General features: G+C 39.8%; 1 protein-coding gene across 1 annotated transcript in view; it reads right to left on the bottom strand.

The window, feature by feature from the left end:
- The window catches only part of PCSK5 (proprotein convertase subtilisin/kexin type 5), a 350,841-nt gene that overhangs the window by 2,072 nt on the left and 327,140 nt on the right, over positions 1-21,629 (bottom strand). Inside the window, exons 29-37 of the mRNA XM_042452306.1 lie at positions 21,030-21,113; positions 18,826-19,021; positions 16,383-16,600; positions 14,858-15,094; positions 11,535-11,765; positions 9,929-10,106; positions 8,767-8,984; positions 4,998-5,098; positions 2,031-2,214 (exon numbers count right to left, since the gene is read on the bottom strand). Of these exons, the coding sequence (XP_042308240.1) occupies positions 2,031-2,214; positions 4,998-5,098; positions 8,767-8,984; positions 9,929-10,106; positions 11,535-11,765; positions 14,858-15,094; positions 16,383-16,600; positions 18,826-19,021; positions 21,030-21,113 (1,647 nt within the window). The remainder of the gene's footprint in view (positions 1-2,030; positions 2,215-4,997; positions 5,099-8,766; positions 8,985-9,928; positions 10,107-11,534; positions 11,766-14,857; positions 15,095-16,382; positions 16,601-18,825; positions 19,022-21,029; positions 21,114-21,629) is intronic.

Here is a 21,629-nt window from a genome sequence, read left to right as displayed (position 1 = left end):
TTGTAAACAATTCCTTCATATATTTAGATACAAGGTGGTTTTAAAAGATTGATGCAAAAGTAAAGCTGTTCTTATTCAGTTTTGCACCATTCTTTTTTCTTTTTGAATCACCCTGTATTATAAAATTAAATGGGTAAAGATGAAAAATGTTTTCTACATTGCCCATCATTTAACAATTTAACAATTCATCTGTTAATGTATGGCAAGATATAAACCTTCTGTGCACCACTTGCCAGAAGAATGGATTTCCTTCTCTTGGTCCCACTGATGCCCAGTAAAATAGGTTTGGGAGTAGTTATGACTGCAGCAATAATGCTACAACTGTGACTATGCTGGAATTGTGAATAAGAATCATTTATAAATGTATAACAACAGGTTACACATCTATAACATCAGGTGATACATCCATAAGCGTAATATTGAATTCCAGCATACTTCTGTAAACATTACTACACACATCTATTTCTGTCACTATTAGTTTAGGAGATTATCTGGTCTCTGATTTACCTCTTCCGAATCTGGCTCAAATTCAGAAGTTAGGCTGATTTTATCACATTCACTTTTCTCTCAAAATGGCTTCCTGTTACCTCCAATGCTAAATTCGGGTCCCATAAATCGCTTTGGTGGCCATTTTTCCCAAATCGAAAACTTCTAATTTGGAAAAAATGGCTGCCGAAGTGACTTATAGGGCCCGAATTCAGCACTGGAGGCAACAAAAAGCTGTTTTGGGAGAAAAGTCCATGCAATAAAATCAGCCTAACTTCTGAATTTGAGCCAAATTTGGAAGAGGTAAGTCAGGCACTGGAGGGGGCGTGATAATCTCCTTAGTCAGAATTCCTCCTAAATTGACCTATCCAAACTCTGAGGTCATCTTCTGAGGGTTTTCTCCATGCACCCCCCCCCCCCCCCCCGAAATGAGGCAAAACAGTCATTGTATTTGTGGAACCCCCTCCACAGATAGATTCACCTGGCACCTGTATTATGCTCTTAATTGTTGTGATGAGAACCCTTTTATTGTCCCAGCCATTTGCTGATCTTCACACTTTTGTATCTTTATTGGTGATTTTACTTTTGCTTTCATTATATTTTTGCTGGTTTCAAACTTTGGTTTTATGTAACCTGTCTAATTTTGTCTTTATCTGAGCTTCTTTTTTTTAAAGTGTTTTCTTGCTGGAGGATAGGGAAATACATGATGCCACCTCCAACCATCCTGGATTTCTGAGGCCCACTACTCTTTGATCCAAAACCCTGGATATCCTACTGTTGGGTGGGATCAGGGGGACTGCTCTGTTAAAGAGGTAGTTTGGAGGGCATTTTCTGCCATTGCAATGGTGCAACAATTGTCAATGCAAATGCAGGAATTACAATGCTACAAGACTGGCTTACAACATTATAAATACTGAACAGAATGCCATTCAGCATTTTTAAAAAAACGTTTAATGTAAAAAATTGCAGGAGTCCTTGAGACCTGTTTAAAAGGAGAATTTCTATCCTTGGAAGCTTCAATTGATCAGAAAATCTTACTGCTTTCGTTATTCATGAATGTATATTTTATGGAGGTCATAAATATGATTGGTTTCTAATGTATATGCCTAGCCCTTTTTCATATACTATTCTTTTTTTCTTTCTTTCCCTCTTTAATGTAATTATATTTTTAAAAACTAATAAAAATGGAAAAAATGTTAATAATTGCAAACTGCCCTAATACCTGTTTATGAGTAAAAGGAAAAGTGCTTCCTCTGGAGGCTTCCCAGAGCAACACGTCACCATCCAAAGAGTCTGAGAAGTCTGGTGTGTGTGTTCATCAAAGGCCATTTAAATAGCTGTGCACAGGCCATATTTCCTCATTGGACTGCATTCCTCAGTCATATGCAGCACCTGCAGTCCTAGGCTTCTATCTTAAATATATGCCAGAAAGCAGGATTTGCAAGAATATGACATCTACAGTAGAGATCTGATCATGGTTCTTAAAATAATGAAAGGTTACCATGCCCAAAGCAATACTGTACATCTGTAACCCATATCACTACCTTTCATTTCACTGCAATCACAACACTCCTGAGTTCGCACAAGTTCAGAATTCTTGCAGCATGGCACACAACGATTCTCATCCAAATAGAGTTCCATGTTAAGATGACACACAGTGCAGTTCAGGGGTCCTGGTCCCTTGCATTGCATGCAAGAATCGTGGCAGTCTTCACATCTTGATGAGTCCTGCATATTAGAAACACAGAAAGAATCTTGGTTTTGGTTCTGCCAATTCTAGATAAAGCAGCCCTTAAAGGTTGTGTAAGAGTACTGCGTCAACAATAACAACAACCAAAAGCATTAATACTGTGGATCATTTGTTCAGTGGGGAGGGAGGAGGAGAAGGAAGAATGAAAATATTCAATTTACATGTTTCTGACCCAACATACAGCTTGAAGTACAAGGTTTTTTTTACTACTTGAACTTTTCTAAATTTGGTTTTGCAATTATCCAACAGTAATGTTTATGTGTTTGACAAAATAACACACATATTCTCACAAATATATACTTTTTGCTTACAATTTACCACAAAATGATTTATCTTTGGGAAAAATTGTATTTGTGTGTGTGTGTGTGTCAAAAATGAGAAGTGCGTACAAAAATATGGACTAAGTTTTGTGAGTGTGTGTGTGGTTTCCTTTTTTTTAGTAGTCTTTATTCATTTTCATGCACAGTATCATTTTCACACACAATATCCTCTACACCTTTTTTCAATACAATATTAGCTTCAATATTAGTTGTGTGAGATTTCCAAAGTGGGAGAGAGTTAATTTAAAATTGAACAATGAGAACAATGGCAAATTTATCCATCTGTTCTTAATGATAAAAGGAATTCCACCTATTAGAAAAGGTCTACATTGATGCATCTTGGGAGTGGGAACAGCTAGGGAATCATGAGCAACACCACTTTGTAATATGTCCAGGTAATCTTCCTTTGCATAACAATGCAAAAGCACACAGGTTATGGCCTGCCTGTATGTTTGGATGAGGGCAGATCATTATTCTGTGAATCTGGGGCATGAGGGAGGGAGGCAGGCTCTCTTCTTATATCTGTTCTTCACATGTGTTCTCATGTCCTAAGGCAAAGTTTTGGTCGATAAGTTTGCTAGTGATTTTATCTACTTCAATAACACCCAGCTTTAATAATAGCAATGTTCAGTTGCAACTACTTTCAAAGGAGAAAAATAAGTCTTTTGACGACAAAAATATATCTAAGATTTAAAACTGCCAGATTTTTTTAAACAATGAAGCTTTTATTGTCTTTTTCTGTCTCTTAATAAAGACGGTGGAAAACAAACAACTTATTCCAACCTGTCACAAATCACAGAAGTATAGAAGCATAGAATCATAATGTTGTAAGAGACCACAAGAACTATCCAGTCCTGTCATGCAGGAACTCACAAACAAAGCATCCCTGACAGAAGGCCAACTGTCATAAAGCAACCAAATGCTGGCGCTCATGCACAGTGGTAAAAAGCAAAACAGAAGCAAAGCGGACTGCCCGACTTACCGGTCTGGTCGCTGTGGTCTGGGGTAGGGTGGCTTCCTCTGAGCTGCGGGCCTGTGCAAAGGGCTTGGGCCTTCGGGCCCCGCATAGCAGCTCGTGCCGGCACTGGTGCTTCTGGCTTGCCAGGACTCCAACTCCCAGGAGGCCTGGGAGCGGAAGCACTGAAGCGCTGTGCCATTGCCTGGCCAGGCCACTTCTGGTCTGGTCAGGACTTCAACTCTCAGGCTCACCTGGGAGTGGAAGTGGCCCATGACTGGTGGGCTGTGGAGGCCGCAGCCCTGGGATTACGCAGGGGGCAGTCCCCCTGCCTCCTAGCTGCTGATTGGCCAGCCGGCCTTTAAAGGGCCGCCCCGCCCGGTGCTCGGCACCATTTTGTTGCCAACTCCCACCCTCCCTCCCTCGCAGGGTTGGTGTTCTGCTGTCTCAACTTTCCTTAGGCAGCAGCATAGGTCTTGGATCTGATGGGTGTGGTTTCCAGTGCTGCAGAGCACTGGATTGGGAGTCCCATGGGACCCAGGGACGCTGAAGGTATAGCGATGTCGCCAATGTGGGGAGGCATCGATCCAGTGTTCCCTGGTGACAAGGGATGAAGATGTGCATATGTTCATAACCAGTTCCCAAGGTGGCAGGGCACCTTAAGCCGGTTCCCCTGAAGCCTGGCTGTGACCAGGCAATTTGGTTCATCAACTAACATGCGTTGGTGGGTGAAATATCCAGACCTTATGCTTTCGGGCCAACCCTCTATACTTGTTTGTTGTATTCAATAAACTTGTCCGCTGTGTTTTCCCCCACCCTTCCCCTTCCTTCCACAGAAAATGTTGTTCTGCCTTTACATTAAGCAGTATTCCAAGCCTAAAAGTCACAGATGGGACTGGAATCCCCCCAAGCCAGCATGGCAATGGAAGTTATAGCCCAGAAAATCCCTTTTGCAAACTAAAAAAAAAATCATGTCATTCCAAAGGATACAAAGAAAAAATCATAGTAAGGAGATGGCTAGAATTCAGCATCTGGATCTCTTGATACAATATATATCACAACCACGGATTTAACGTAACAATATGAATAAAAAAGAGAATGTGGCCTGCATCCAATGTAACACTAGCAGAGTGAAAATACCCATTAGTATTGCTCTGTTGGCTTACATCTTTCTGCAAGCTATTGTGTAAAATAGTTACAGAAAGGTAGTACAAACACATAGTTTTTTGTGGGTTTTTTGGGCTATGTGGCCATATTCTAGAAGAGTTTATTCCTGACGTTTCACCAGCATCTGTGGCTGGCATCATCAGAGAATGCCATCCACAGATGCTGGTGAAACATCAGGAATAAACTCTTCTAAAACATGGCCACATAGCCCGAAAAACCCACAAAAAACTATGGATGCTGGCCACGAAAGCCTTTGACTTCACGTTGTGCAAAACAGTTGCACATAATTGTGTTCTTTCTGTGTGCAATTAGTAAGTACCTCTGAGACTTTGTATTCTCCCATTAAGCATTCTGAGTTGCAGATGCCAGCAGCAAGCCGATAACTCCACACACAGGATGTGCAGCTGAGCGGTCCTTTTCCTTAAAATTAACAAGCAAAATCATTTTTAAAATATAATTTATAATTCAATTAATAATGCTATTACTTTAAGCCTGTAGCTTTCAGTCTCTGAAGACCAATAGACCATCTTGCTCAATGTATTTAAGAACACATTTCTAATTATTGTTAACCATACACTTTTATATTTGAAATACACAGATGCTAAACCACCCAGAGCAGAAATTATTACCATGGAATCATGGCATTTTGAGAAGAATTAAATCAAAGTGTGACCCCACACAAAGTTCAAACCTTCCACATGGCTCTGATACCTGATATTTTCCATAATACTTTGTTGTTGTTAACTGCCCTCAAGTTGTTTTCAACCCATGTTGAACCCCTGTCCTCCACTGCTCTGCTCAACTCCTGCAAACTCATACTTGTGATCTCTTTAATAAAGTCCATTCATCTTGCCTTCTTCTCCTTCTACTTCCCTCTATCTTTCCTAGCTCATTGTTTTTTCCAATGATTCATGCCTTCTCATGATGTGTCCAAAGTATGACAACCTGAGTTCTGTCATCTTGGCTTTTAGGGGGAGTTCTGGCTTGATCTGCTCCAGGACCCATTTTTTTTGGTCTTTTTGGCTGTCCATGGAATTCTTAGAACTCTTCTCCAGCATTACATTTCAAATGAATTGATTTTCCTCCTACCCTCCTTCTTAACTGTTCAGTTCTCACATCCATACATGGCATTATAGGGAATGCAATGGCTTATAGGATTCTACCTTTTGTGCTCAGCTATATATCCTTGCATTTTAATATCTTCTCTAGTTCTTTCATAGCTGCCCTTCCCATTCTTAATCTTCTGATTTCCTGACTGTAGTCTCCATTTCTGTCAATGTTTGATCCCAGGTATGAGAATTCTTTTACTATTTCTATTTCTTCATTGTCTAATTCAAATTTGTGTAGGTTCTCTGTGGTCATTGTTTTTGTTTTCTTTGTGTTCAACAATAGGCCTGTCTTTGCATTTTCTTCCTTAATCTTTCTTAGTAGTTGTTCCAGGTCTTTGAAATTTTCTGCTAGTATTATGCTGTCATCTGCATATCTCAGATTATTGATATTCCTTCTTCCTATTTTCACTCCTCCTCCTTCTGCATCCAAGCCTGCTTTTCTTACAATATGTTCTGCATATAAGTTTAACAAGTAGGGTGATAAGATGCAGCCTTGTCTGACTCCTTTTCCAATTGGGAACCATTCTGTTTCTCCGTGTTTTCTTCTGACAGTAGTCTCTTGTCCTGAGTACAGACTCCTCATCAAAACTGTCAAATGTGTTGGCATTCCCATGCCTTTAAGGGCATTCCATAGCCTTTCATGATCTATGCAGTCAAAGGCTTTGCTGTAGACTATAGAGCACATGCTGATTTTCTTTTGATGTTCCCTGGTGCACTCCATTAGCCATTGTACGTTTGCAGTGTGCTCCCTTGTGCCTCTTCCTTTCCTGAACCCTGCTTGGACCTCTAGTATTTCTCTCTCCTTGTATGGTTGGAGTTTATGTTGTAGAATTTTGAGCATAATTTTGCTTGTATTGGATATTAGTGCTATGGTCCTATAGTTGCTGCACTCTTTTGTGTCTCCTATTTTGTGAATGAGGATGTATATTGATTGATTCCAGTCTGTTGGACATCGTTTTGTTTTCCATATCTGTTGACATATGTTAGTTAGCACTAAAGTTGACTCTCTCATTGTGGATTGCAGAAGCTCAATTGGAATATCATCTGTTCCTGGAAACTTGTTTTTTTTTGCCATTTCTCTTATTGCAGCTTCCACCTCATTTTTTAGAATTTGGGGTTCATCTTCATATGGCTCTTTGTTCCATGTGTCCTTAATATTGTCATCTCTTTTATATGGCTCTTCTGTGTATTACTTCCATCATCTTTTTATTCCTCCCTGGTCTTGAATTATGTTATTTTTATTTTCACAGAATTTCCCACTCCTTGGTTTGAACTTTCCTTTGATTTTCCTAATCTTGTGGAATAGGTCTCTCGTTCTTCCCTTTTTGTTTTTGTCTTCTATTCCTCTGCAATGGTCATTGTAGTAGTTTTCTTTATCATTACACACTAGCTGTTCTGCTGTTGTGTTCATTGTTCTTAGCTCACTCCTATCTTCTTTTTGTTTTGCTTCTTTTCTTTCCTTTATTGCTTGTACCGTTTTATCTGTCACCCATGGTTTCTTCTCCTTCTTTTTGCCCATTGAAAGTGTCTGTCTGCATTTCTCTTTTATTACGTCCTTGGCTTCAGTCCAAAGATTGTCTGGTTCTTGGTGAATTATGCTTAGTAGTCCAAATCTGTTCCTTACATTGTCAATGAATTCAGTGGAGATATTGTTTAGATCATATTTTGGAATGATGCCTGATTTTGTTTTCTTCTTCAGTTTTACTCTTATTTTTGATATGAGTAACTCATGATCTGTACCACAGTCAGTGCCTGGTCTTATCTTGGCCACCAGTATGGTACACCTATTATTCCTTAGTCTTATCTGAACAAGTTGAGCATAAAAGAATATTATGTTTTGTAACCTTTTCAGCAATGAAGAGGAGGGAGAGAAAAACGATGAAGAAATATAATTATATTATATCCTTATATTTCACAGATGAAAATCAGGACCTGTGTAGCAAGCAACTTCAGAGTGTGATGAAGATGGCAAAAGTTATTAATAAGAAAAAGTATACCAATTAGAGAGGCTACAGAAGTTTGCTTTTGCCTGATCCTACTGAGAAAGGGAAAATTCCACTTACTCTTCCCCCTCCCCTCCTCTCCCCTCTTGCTGATTTAACTGAGTGCAAACTCATTTTAAGTTTTGAATTCAATTTGCAACAACTGGAATGATCTAAAGACAAAGGGGAAAAGTGGGAGGAGGAGAGAGAAACAGATATTTAGAAAGCAGCTGAAAAAGTGGGATGACAGGGGATTAACTGGGACAGTCCCTGCCAAATTGGGACAGTTGGGAATATGTGGTATGGTATATGAAGATTTTAACATTTAGCAGGCTAGAGGATAGACTTTAGCAAGTGAATAGTCTTCTTAATTCAAAAACTGGTCTTTTTCCCCGGACTACAACTCCCAGAATTCTCCAGCCAACAGGAGGATTCCAGACTCTGTATAAAACTTTGGCTGGAATCCTGCTGGGCAGTTATGAATGTGGAATTATGATAGTTACACAGTTAATTCTAGCCTGACCCCACCCTCCGACCTCATCCCAACTTAGACAAAAGCAGTCACTACTATCAACTGAGAAGCTGATTGATATTCCCACCCTCTCCTGAGTGATCTCCTTTACAACAGCCAGACACAAGGGTCTTGTCACAATTCCTCCTCATGCCATAGATCGCTTGCACAAGGGGACTAGTGAAAACGTCAGCCAGTTGTTTCCCAAGAGACAGGGGAATGGACTCCAGTCAACTACTTCCTGGAAAGAGGTGACTAAGACACTATCAAGGTTCATATGTTCTCCCTAAACTAGAAGCTAAGTAGGAATCATAAACACCACACAGATACCAATTACACAAATGCATAATTCCAAGTTACAAATGTGCAAATCTCCAACATTATTTGGAGAGCCATTATTATCTGGCCCTTATTTAGAGAAAGAGAATTTCTAAGGAATTTTGCTAGTCACTTGGTGACAGCAAAACATCTAGTGTCTCATCTTACCATCGCAAGTAAGGCAAGTTGGATGGCACCTTTCACAGGTAAGTTTATCATGGTCCTCATAGTAAGATTCAGGACAGGAGGTGTGGCATTCGTTATTTGAGTGCAACAAAAAGAAATCTTCATCACAGGATGTACAGTCAGTAGAAGCAGGTCCCAGACATTCTTTGCAGGTTTTGTGACATCTCTCACAAGTGCCAGTAACATTATTTGCATAGTATCTAAAACACACAAACATTCAAAGATTTTAGAAATACAGTATGAAAGAAGGATTGGTCTGAATTTTGTTAATAGATAGTGGGCCTTTACTTGTGCTTTGTAATAGCCATTTGATTCATTCATAGATCTTATAATCAGCTGTTTCTCCAAAGGAGGAATGCAGAGTGACTTACAAATATTATGATAATAATACAAATAGGTTAAAAACAACAACAACAATATCATAGTAGTACAGAATAAAATAATATTATTTTTATACTCTTACAGAGAAACACAGGAATACTCAATTCAAGAGCCAAATGCTTGGGTAGATGAGGTCTTTAACATTTATTTGAAAATCTTCATCTTGGGTCAGGGGGCTAATAATTGTTTTCCTGAGATGTGTACAATCTTGTAAATTGTAGGTGATAATCTTCTGGCATGAGAAACACTTTAATAATAATAATAATTTATATTCCGCTTTATCACTTGGAATCCAAGCGGATCTTTAGAGAAGAAGCTTGTGAACAGGACTGGCTCCCAACATTCTGATGTCTGAGATGAAGAAAAAGATAATGGTTTCCCATTCCATTTATACAAGCTGGCCAAATCGGCCACTGAATTTTAACTCAACGTTAAATCAATGGGACAGTATCCTCCAGCCATAGTTAAAGCTCTTCTACCACCTTACTACTGTTCCCTACCCTACAGCATCTGCTCTCTGAGGAAGCTGTCTTGCTTTGCCTCATAGTAGGGCAAGCCCTGGTTGTGAAAGAGAAAAACTGGGTGAAAAATGTGTGTGTGCACATGTGCGCATGCATGGATGCACACACATGCACACACTATTACTTCCCATACACTTCTGTCATTTTGGCAATGATGACTTAAGGATGACATTTCCACACAAAACTATATTACACTTCTATCCAAATGCGCTTATTATTACTTTTTAACTTGAGGGTCTTACCCAGTGGTGCAGATCTGTACACATCCATTTTCTTGTTTGTACCAGCTGGGTGAGCAGGAAATACACTCTGTGCTGTGTTTTCCATAGCAAGTTTCACAGGTCCTGTGGCAAGCATAGCACTGGTTTTCACCATCATCCATATAATATCCATCTGGACAGATGTTGACACAAGTTGTATCTGCAGAATGAAGACAACCAGACAATTTACAGTGTTTCTGCAAATGTTTCATCACTGGGATGAAAACATTAATGTAATCTGGCCAGAATTCAGGTAGGGATATTGATACTTGTAAGTGCCCCTAACACATGTGGCTGTACTTTTTTGGCCACTGCAGAGGTTGGTATTCATTTCATCTCTTTGTAGCACCCAAAGCCCCCTGCCAGCCTATTGTAAAGCCCCAAAGCCATTTCACATGTGGATATTAATCTATGCTGAGTGGCAATTGAGAGCCACTGTGGTATAGTGGTTTAAGCGTGGACTATAACTCTGGAGATCAGGGTTCAGTTCCCTGTTCAAGGACAAAAACCCACTGGGAGACCATGGGCAAATTACACTCTTTCAACCTGAGAGGATGGCAATAGCAAACCCCTCCGAAAAAACTTGCCAAGAAAATCCTATAATACAGTTGTGTTAGGCTTGCCCTAAGTAAAACATGACTTGGAGGCACACAAGAATAAGTGGGACCATGGTTTAAGAGGTGTTAAAATGTTTAACGTGTAGGAGACTGATGCAGCCACATGTAACTGGATTAGTGGAAGAAGACTTTCCAAACTCTTATTTCTCTAGTGCCATCTCAGTGCATGTGAAAATGCTCCATAGCAGGTTGCAGAACTCAGCTGAACTGGGTGAGCTGTTCTATAAGGGGGAGTTTGGTTCCTGTACATCAAGTGGGGAGGGAGATCCTTGAAAATCATATGGGGCCACCTCCCATGTGCTAATTCCTTCTGTTTCCAGATTCATTGTAACTCAGATGAAACACTGGATTGGATTGGGATTCATTAACACATTGCATAAGTCATTTGCCTGTTACATGAATTGTAGTAGCCAGGAAGCACTAAAGTGGAAAAAAGGGGATGACTTTTGTATTGTAGAATCAACCCTAGAAAACTTTTTCCTGGTAGGTACCCCAAAGTTTTGGGCTCATGTACACCCAGATAACTCTTTTGTTTACATGGGCTACCCAGTTTTTTTTCAGTAGATGAAACAGCCCATACAGGTTGTCCCACCTGTGGTGAAATGATTCTGGGAAGTCTATGGACTCACAAAAGAAGCTGATTTATTTTTCAGCATCATGGGATCCTGAACTAGGCTGGGTCCTTACTATCCAGTTGGTCCTTTGCATCCACAAATTTTGCATCCATGGCTTGAAAATATTCAAAAATAATATATATTCCAAAAGCAAACCTTGTCTTGCCCATTTTATATAAGAGACACTATCTTACTATGCGATTGTATTTACTGGGACTTGCGCATCCACAGATTTTGGTATCCATGGGGGGTGGTGGTGGTGTCCTGGAACCAAACCCCAGCGGATACCAAGGACCCAACTGTATATGTCAGAAGACAGAAAAGCAGATCTAAGTCCGAAGACAGGAAAATGCTTACTGAGAAGATGCCAGCTTTGGAGACAGCTGAGACACTGATCTTCAGCAGGGCCTGTACAATCCAAACAATTTCTGTGACAAGATCTGCACATTTTGGTCTGTTCATTATAGTATTCAGAGTGGGAGCAGAGACGTGGCATTGCACAGAGGCCAGTGGCAGTCATCAAGAGGCCTTCTCCACAGGTCAGGCAATAAGTGGAGGTTGAACAAGTCTGGCAGGTCCTGTCACACCCTGAAATGTGAAAAATCCCAAATATTTGAACAGTTTTTATTTTTTCCCTTTCATACAGTGTTTCCAAGACTGGAACTTTCTAGCACACTGAAAATAATGGTAAGCAGCTGATTTGCTAGTTAAAAATTTGAAAAAACACACACCTCACCTCTTCCTTCTACATAATCATGTTATTTCTCTACAGAGATTTTCATATCTTTATTGTTAATATTGTAATCAGGTTGTTATGCAACGTATTTGTTAACAGAATGTGTATGCCACTCCTGACTATAAGCTAGTCTAACCAAAAGTTAAACCTTAAGGCTATATCCAGCACAGCACTGGTGCCCTGATACTAGCAAAACAGTGGTTTCTTCCCCCCTCCCCACGGTAACACTCCATGCCACCACCACCCCGCATGCTCTGTAGGACTTCCAAATCTTCCACGGTATGTTTTTAAGGATGTACAGGGCAATGTAAGGGTGGGAAGAAGAGAATGTCCCTCCCAACTCCACTAATAAAGGAGTTCCATCAGGTAAGTATCCCATTGGATCCTGCCAGTAGACTCAAAGGCTTACAGCAAAATATTCTGTGTTAATACAAACAGCGGGTGTGCACACACTGCAGAATTTAAGCAGTTTGACATTACTGTAACTGACATGACTCTGTCTATAGAATCCTTAGATTTGTAGTTTGGTGTGGCACCAGAACTCTTTGACAGACCAAGCTGAATACCTCACCAAATCAGGCATCCCTGGGGTTGGTGTCACTCAGTGCAATAACTCATGGTGTGTTCCCCCCCACCTCCTTTCATTTCACACCATATAGAATCCTTAGTAATGCTTTTTTGCACTAATGTTACTCATAAATCGTAATTTCCATATAGCACTGAATGTAATGCTAATGGTTGTGACATAAACAACTAGCAAAATTAAAATCATACCATCAAATTATAATATCATTCACACAACCTAAGTTCATTTATATGGTATATACATAATGAGGATTTGGTTAAAATGTGATTTTTTTTAAAAAACACACTAAAGAATATATATTTTTTTAAAAATAAATTTGCTTAAAAATATAATTAAAAATTAAAATTTGCTTACAAATTAAAAATCAAAATTTTTGAAATTTTAATTTTTAAAAATTCTGTGGCCTCTCCTTTCTCCCCTCACTGTGCCATCTCTTAAAACATTTTAAAGGGAAGCATATAAATGCCACAGCCCATTTCTGCTAAAAGGTAGGTGTTTGATGAGCAGTGGTATCACCTCCCCCCTTAGAGTGTCACTTGGTGCGGTCTGCACCTCCCTAGTGATGCCACTGCACCTAACGACAAATCCCAGAATTCTGTAGAATAGAGTCATGGCAGTTAAAGTGGTATCAAACTGCTTTATTTGTGCCTGATGCCCGCTTCCATGCTATTTACTGATTTTGCTTCATAATATCCTAGTTTAGAAGGATTGGTTGATTAATTGTCTGGTCATAGGAACTCAGTCCTACTTCCCCCTATCTTTCCCCCCCCCCCCCAAAAAAAAGTTAAAAGGGAATGTAAAACGTTACTTATACAGTTCTATCCTTAAAGATTGGAAGAAAGTGCACCAGTTCCACAAGGAACACATGCTACAAGGTATGACAGCATTTTCATGGCTTCATTAAATGCTGGAAGATCCAGGAAAATGAAAAGAAAGCACATAACACAGCACATAGCTGATACAGAATTGGCCACCAAGTTATATTACCTTAAAAAGAGCTTATAAAAATTCATGATAGTACTAGCAAAAGAAGTCATGGTGATTATATATTCAGTCTGCCTCTGTACCCCAGTTGCTGGGAAATAAGCATGAGAGGAAGCTAGTGCACTGGTGTCTTGATTCTCATCTTCTTTTGGCTATCTGGTTGTCTACAACCAGAATAGAAGAGGGAATTTCAGCAGCTGTTGCATGTTAGCTGGTTGAATGACAAGCAACACCTGCTGAAAACTCACCCTTGCATGCAACCATTAAATGTACAAGAGTTTTCTCCAGTTTTCATTCTTGCAATCTAGCAAAAAATGCTTTAAACAGTCCTCATTCAAAATGGTTCTTGGAAGCTTCTTCTGAGCCAAATTGTGCATTAGTACCAATATCACAGCAAAACTCTCTCGCTGAGAACATATGGTACTTCTGAAAGTCTCAGAAACTGTCAGTTGCTCAGTTGGTATGTGATCCAAGCACAGGCTCATTGCTGAGGGGAGCACCTGCCCGAGACCTGGGAGCTGTATATGCCTTTCACAGAAACTTAAGGGCCCCACCCTCATGCCAGCATCTCCATTCTTTTTTAAAAATTAACTCCCATGCTCTAGGGGACATGGGAGGCTATTTCACCATATCAGCCCCAGGCTGTTTTATGAGCTTATCCCTTATTTTTTTCAACTGGCTCCACCCTCCTGAGCTGGAGCCAGGACGTGGGATGGAAGTGGGGATTATCGTTCACTAAATCGCTGCTGAACCACTGGCTGGCATCAGCCCAGCTCCCAGCCGTGCTCTACCAGCACCTTTTAGAAGTCAGAAAGCTGGAGACTGGAGCTGGTTTAAAATGGGCACAGGATGGGCCTTTTCTAAACAGGAAGTGACTAGACCTTTTGAAAATCACTGCCCAAGACTAAAATAACTAGGGGAAACATGACTAAATGCCCCCCTGTCCACTAGAAAATACAGGAAGCATTTTTAGTATTAATTAATTAAAAAAAATTAAAGGAGAGGGCTAGGGATAGTCCTTGTCTTGGTGGCCACATGCAGTTCCGTCTTTTAGCTTATTGGAGGAAGGCAAGAGGTGTAGTGGTTTGGGTGTTGGACTATGACTCTGAAGACCAGAGTTCAATTACTGGCTTAGCCATGGAACCCACTGGATGACTTTGGCCAGGTTGCATGTTCTCAGCCTCAGGGAAATGCAATAGCAACCCTCTCTGAGCAAATCTTGCCAAGAAAACATGCCTTAGGCAACCACCTCTGTAGCAGAGGATGTATTTGGAGCTCAAAATTACTCTAATTTGAGGTGATGTGATTTATTATTTATTTCAAATTGGTATGTTCTGGCCTCTGTTGCTAAGCTAAAAATAAATAAATAAATACCTTGGCATTTCCCACTTTCTTCATCATAATACGTGCCATCTGGGCATTCGTCAAAACATTTGCCATTGTACAGAAAATAGTAAGAACCAAGGCAGTCTGTGCAGTCATCAGAATCTGGCCCATCACATTCTCTGCAGTCTTCATGACAGGCAAAACAGTGATTGGAGTCAGGAAAGAAGCCAGATGGGCAGTCCTGTAAGCACTTCCCATCATGCAGGTGATACGGTGGAACACATGCTTTCAAGAAAAAGTAGAATATACATCAGGACATGCAAAGGACATTCTTCTTTCTCTTTTCTACTCACAAAGTATCCTTTCCCTGCCCTAATTTTTGTTGGCTGGGACAGATCGAAAAGACTCAACGTGTAACTTCAATTGACACAGTTAGGTTCCAGCTGGAGATTTTTTCCTTCCTGCTGAACACAAATTTATGAAGGGGAGCACAGAGGGTGAGCAAGAGTGAGATTGTGATGGCAGCTCACATCCCCAACATGTCAGTATTTGATGGATTTTGTAAATAGGTAGTATAGTTTACAAACTCAGGCTTGGTTCCTAATATTTCTTCGGTGAATGTAACAGGCAAAGAGGCAACTTTCCACTCTCTCTTCCTTTGCAGCTGCCTGAGCCTTTTGAAAATCTGCAGCTGGGAGTTGGGGGAACTGGTTAGGGATATGGCATAGAGCTGCAAATGGAGGGGGCAATGGATAGAAATTGTCCTCTGGGCTTCTTATGTGAACAAGGGAGAAACTTAGCAGCCAATACAATGAGCATAACCTTCTCTATTTGGTTATTTTTGGGAGAGGACAGGGCTTCCAATCTCATGTGCATATATTAAGAATGTACGAAGCATCTATTTACAAGGACATTTAAATATTCACATACACTCATCCCTCCATATTTGTGGCTTTTATATTTGTGGATTGATTAATATGTTCTGTCTAGGAACATCTAGGTCCTCCAGTGCAACTCTATGGTCAACTTTAACTAAAGGTTGCATTGAAAGACCTAGAGATTCCTAGAGAGAATACTCTACTAGGCATTTGTTTCTCCTCCAGTGCAGTTCTATGGCCAGTGTCTGTCAGATGTTGACCACAGAGTTGCACTGGAGGACCTAGAGATTCCTAGAGAGGTGTCCTCTCAGGTAAAAACATGGTGTTTTTGTTATTTACGGTTTTTCCATATTAATGGGGCTTAATGTGTTGTCTAAAAAAGGGGGGGGTATTAAAAATAATTGAGTGTGCTGATTTATATTGGTTTGCAAACTTAAATCTTTCTTTAATTATACCTAAGATATTTGTTTGGACCAATTCATGCCAGAGGCTGGAAGTAAGTTTCCAATTCATGAAAAATTCTCCTTTAGGTGAAGGAAAAGAAAGTTTACACACCTATCCACATGTGTTTCAAATGTGGTTCTCCCCCATAAATATTAAATAAGGGACTCTTAGGATAAACTGAATTCACCTCAAACATAACACAGTTTCAGCATCCTATTCCACTTTGTGACTACTGCTGATTTTCTTCATACCTTTACATGAGCTTCTGCTAATACATTCCTGACACATGTCTGGGCAAGGTCTGCAGATTCCATCAGCAGCAAAGTACTTCTCTGAGCAAGCCACTTTACATTCCCATTGCTCTAGAAGGAAAGGACTTTCACAGGACAGGCATCTGGTGGCATTTCCTTCACATGTCTTGCAAGATTGGCTGCACATTTCGCAAGTCTCATCTTCCACAAAATAGCCTCTAAGATGAAAAAAAAAAACCCAAAGAAAAAAAGATCACGCAGTGGAACATATTGAATCTCTCAGGGAATAAACTGTTTTCTTGTTGGCATAAAGAGTATCAATAAAATATTCTTGGCAAGCATGGCTTTATGCATGCATTTGTCTTTGTTAATGAAGTAATGGTATTCCCATATCTTCTTATCACTAATACACAGCCTAGATGTAGAATTCTTAAAGTACAATGGGCCCTCGATATCCATGGGGGATCTATTCTGGATCTCCCCATGAATGCCAAAATCTGTGGATTCGTGGATGCTCAAGTCCCATTGACCTCAATGGTGACACAGCCACATGACAAGCCACCATTGGGGACAATGACCCTTTGCCTCCCTGCCCACCCAAGGCCTACCTAGATTTCCTCTCCTCCACTACCTTGTCCTTTTGTCACCCTGTGGGCACGGCAAGGCCTGGAGGATCAGGAAGCAGAGCGGCAGAGCCTCAGCGGGACTGGAGCCAAAAGGGACCATGAAGTCATCTGGCCAGGCCCCAGGCCTTTCTTCCTTCCAGGGCTTCCAGCCCCTAGGGATGCACAAGGCTAGTGATTCCCACTGCCCCCATCAGAGCTGGATGAGTTCATCCTTCCCACTGTCTGTGGTGCTCCCTTCTCCCTGCAGCATGTGACCAATGGGATGGTCGGAGCTTGGAGGGGCTCGCTCAGGCCTGATGGGGGTGGTAGGAACTGTGATCCTTGGGTGTCCCTTGAAGCTAGAAGACCTGGGAGGAAGGAACATAACATTTATTTATACACCTTAAATACATGGCCTGAAGGTAATTTTACACAATAATTTAAAATAATTTTGTGCATGAAACAGTTTGTTTACATTAAATACAAAGGTGTCACTATCTCAGCCACCCATGAAAAAAGTTTTGGTTTTTGGAGTATTTGGGATATCAGATTTCTAGGTAAGGGAGACTGAACCTGGAGGATCGATTGGCCATATGATGCTACATTTGCCAGAACTGTGTGTTGTACAAAACTGCATTATTCTCAGTTTTTTCCCGTGGAGCTCTAAGGATGCAAAGTGGAATCAAAGAAAAGAGACTAATCTCACTATACTGTATGCCACATCCTTCTTTGTAATGCTGCTTTGAAAGATACTCCTTTTCAAAAAATTTAGGCTATAATTTTAAACCTAATAATATACTTGTCAAAGTAATCTAGTGAAACAGTAGAATGTGCATATTAGCAGCCAGAACAAGGTTAGTGACACTCATAAAAATAAAAAATGTGAGTTAAGCAATACCGTATGTCTTTTTCAAATGGGCTCAGGGATATACAGGCACATTTTCCATTGTAATTTTCTATGCTTTACCCACTCTTCATTTCCCAGATACTATGCTTCTTGCAGAAATAGGTGAGGTTAATGTGATAAGTCAGGTTAATATGTTCAGTACAATATAAAAAATAGAAAACTTAATATATGCTCAGAAACCAACCTACCAAAAGGACTAGTATTAATCAGAGTGTTTGGGCAGGGAAAACAGGTATCTCAGTAAAAGGAATGGCATAAAGGTAGGTAAAGGTATTCCCCATTGACAAGGTTGTCAAGTCATGTCCAACCATAGGGGGCAGTGCTCATCTCCTTTACTAAGCCAAAGAGCCAGTGTTGCCAGAGACTACTTTGTGATCATGTGGCCAGCATGATTGCACGGAACGCTGTTTACCTTCCCACCAAAGTGGTATCTATTTATCTATTTGCATTTGCTTGCTTTCAAATTGCTAGGTTGGCACAAGCTGGGCTAGTGATGAGAGCTCACCCAATCATGTGGCACCTGGGCCTCAAACTGCCAACCTGACAATCTTGCAATCAACAGAAACAGCATCTTAACCACTTGAGCCACTACATCTCATTTAAGGAAAGGCATGCATGTTTATATATAGGTAATATGAATTAGCCAAGTGTGACAAGCAAAAGAGTGGATTGTAATGTTCACAGTACATTCCCTTGTTAATAAGTCCACTGTCTTTAAAATATTTTTTTGAGAATCTTGCAGAAGGGAATGCATTTCTAAACATTCATGTACAAATTAACAGCTGTTTCAAAGAATTCAATATATTATGCATACTTCTCCAAAAAGAGTGTTATCATCCACTGAGTCATAGGCTACACAGAGGTGAGAAAGATGCATAAGCATTTGAAAAAATCTGGATCTTTGCATGAATGAGTATAAATAGGAACGTACATGGGACACTCCTGCAGACATCTGCCTCTGTACAAATAACGGGGCCTCTCTGAATCAGACAAACATTTCAGACAGTGGTCAACTGTTGCACATTTCTCACAGTCATCTGCACAATTCTCACATTGTCTGGTCTTCACATTGCCAAAACTTCCTTTTGGGCAAACAAGGACACAAGACCCAGCAGAAAGAAAGAAACCTGAAAACAATACAGCAAATAAGAGGTATTAGTAATATGATATATACCAAACACTTGTCAGTGTAACAAACTCTTTTAGTCGGGCTACTTGTCTACAAACTTAAAGAAAACATATCTAGGGGTAGCAGTGTTGGCCCTATAGCAAATCATAGTGACATCCAAAATCCACAAAAAGTGATACTTTTCTTGGACCAATAAAATGCAAAAAAAAAAAAAAAATGAAAAAAAAATGATGCAAGCTTTCAAAACTGCACTGGCTTCTTCCCTTTATTGGGCTAATCAAAATAACACAAAATACATGTAGAGTGTCAAGTCTCTCTTACCTGAAGTGTTTGGAACTATAAGTGTTTTAGATTTGGGATTTATTTTTTTTTTTGGATTTGGGAATATTGCATTTATTTAATAAGATATCCTGGAGATGGGACTCAAGTCTAAACAGAAACTTCATTACATTTCATATACATCTTATAAACGTAGTGTGATGGTAAAATTATACATAATATTTTAAATAATTTTGGGCATGAAGCAAATTTGTACACATTGAACCACCAGAAACTAAAAACAAAGGGATCTTGTAGCACCTGTGACATTAAATGAAAGAAAGTTGGTAGCATGAGCTTTAATAGACTTGAGCCTACTTGCTCAGGTGCATGCAGCTTCATTTAGTTAGTCTTAAAGGTGCTATAAGATCCCTTTGCATACAAATTTTACAAACACAGCTATGTATTTGAATCAGAAAGCAAAGATATGACTATCTCAGCCATCCTTGAAAAATGTATTGGATAATGGAGTATTTCAAATTCCGGAATTCCGAATAAGGGACACTCAATCTGATTTTGGACCTGATGCTTTTTCCTGGCCTGATCTATCTTACAACAGGGGTTGTCATACATACTGCCATGAAGCGATTGGAGGAAAGGCAGGATATAAAGGTAACTAATATCAAAATAAAATAAAATAATCCACCCTTTTCCTATTGCTAACTGGAAACCCAGACGGCTTCAAAAGCAGGCTGACATTATTTTTTTCTGTCTTCTCTGAACCATCAAATGTACATAGTTATTCTTTTCCTTGCACTAGGCAGGCTCTTTCGCTACAAATATTGTGGAAGGTTGACAGGGCTGACCAAATACCTCTCCCTCACACTTCTAAATGGAACCTGGTAGAAGGAAATTTATGCACGCCTTGTACCTGCTGCCTTAAGTGATTGTTCACATTTTGTCATGGCAATATTACCTCTGAACACTGGCAATGGGACAAGAGAGGTCCTTTCCCCCAATATTTTCCATAGTCTTTTCGCTGACTATAAAATATCAGTGACCCCAGTTTGTCAAGGACCATACCTATAGTGTATTTCACATATTATCTGATTCAGACAGGACTGATGTATTTCACATCATGTTATAGTCTGTGCCTGAGCCATAGGATCTTGGGGTTGTGCAGAAACACAAGTACCAAAATTTGAAGAACTTGATATTTTCATTGCAATAGCAGTGCTCAGGAATATTCATCCACTGTTGCTTAAAAGGATATTTTCTTTCTAGGAACTCCACACGGCAAGCCTCCAAATAATTTTCTGTATTTTGTATAGTATTAACTGGGCCCAGGGCAGCTTAGAATGCATCAGAGAATGATATTACAGTGATGGGAGAAAAATCAAATTACACTCTGTGCACCCATCCAATTGCTTTTAACAGCCTGCATGGCATTTTAGAAATTGAGCTTTTCCAGATACTAACAAGAGAGGACTTGGTATACATCAACAAATGAATAAGAAAAGAGAGAATTATGATAATTTCCTATTAAATGTAATCTAAAATAAAATAAAAGCTATTTTTGTGGGACCCTTATATTCCCTTCACATATAATGCTAGTCTTTTAAGAATAGAAAGTTTTCAAATACTTGTTGAAAAACATATTACTCAGAGTTTTCTTAAAGGAATACTGTATACAGTATACCAAATCTTCTCGATGATGCCATAATGCTGAAGAAGCTAAATGCCAATACCTCTGCGGCAGGATGTGCATGTATTAGTAGTTTTTTCACAGGTTGTGCATGCAGAATTACATGGACGAAATCGGCTACCTGTTGCTAAGAGTGATAGAGAGAGAGAGGAGCAATTAGTTAATTATCTATTCATTTTTTACTTTATTTTATTGCATATGCATCTTACCTTTTTTCTAATAATGGGACTCAAGTCAGCTGTATGGTATACCTGTTTATATGCGCAAAATCCAGGAAAAGACTGCATAGCTAATGCATAAATGTACATAAATATGAATGACACTTCTGACACCTTGATTGTGTGATTTTGACAGATAATATTGCATAATATGAATCAGATCAAGTATGAAAAGTGACTGCTAGCTGACAAGTTGCACATGCAAGAAAGCATCTATTTGGCATTTTGTTAGTAGCTTGTTTAGATTATTTTCCACAACTGGCATCCTGATTTTAAAATGTGCACCAGTATATGAGCACATCCTGCACATTATAAAAAGCTGATCATGACACTTGATGATTATGATTCTGTGTTGGGAGGATGTGTGAGCTTTGACAGTATGACTGGGTTAATTGGCCACTGTATCTCCCCAATGTGCATCATCT

The sequence above is a fragment of the Sceloporus undulatus genome, chromosome 2 (assembly GCF_019175285.1).
Source record: "Sceloporus undulatus isolate JIND9_A2432 ecotype Alabama chromosome 2, SceUnd_v1.1, whole genome shotgun sequence".
Classification (NCBI taxonomy): Eukaryota; Metazoa; Chordata; class Lepidosauria; order Squamata; family Phrynosomatidae; genus Sceloporus; species Sceloporus undulatus.
This window is presented reverse-complemented; position numbering and strand designations above follow the sequence as displayed.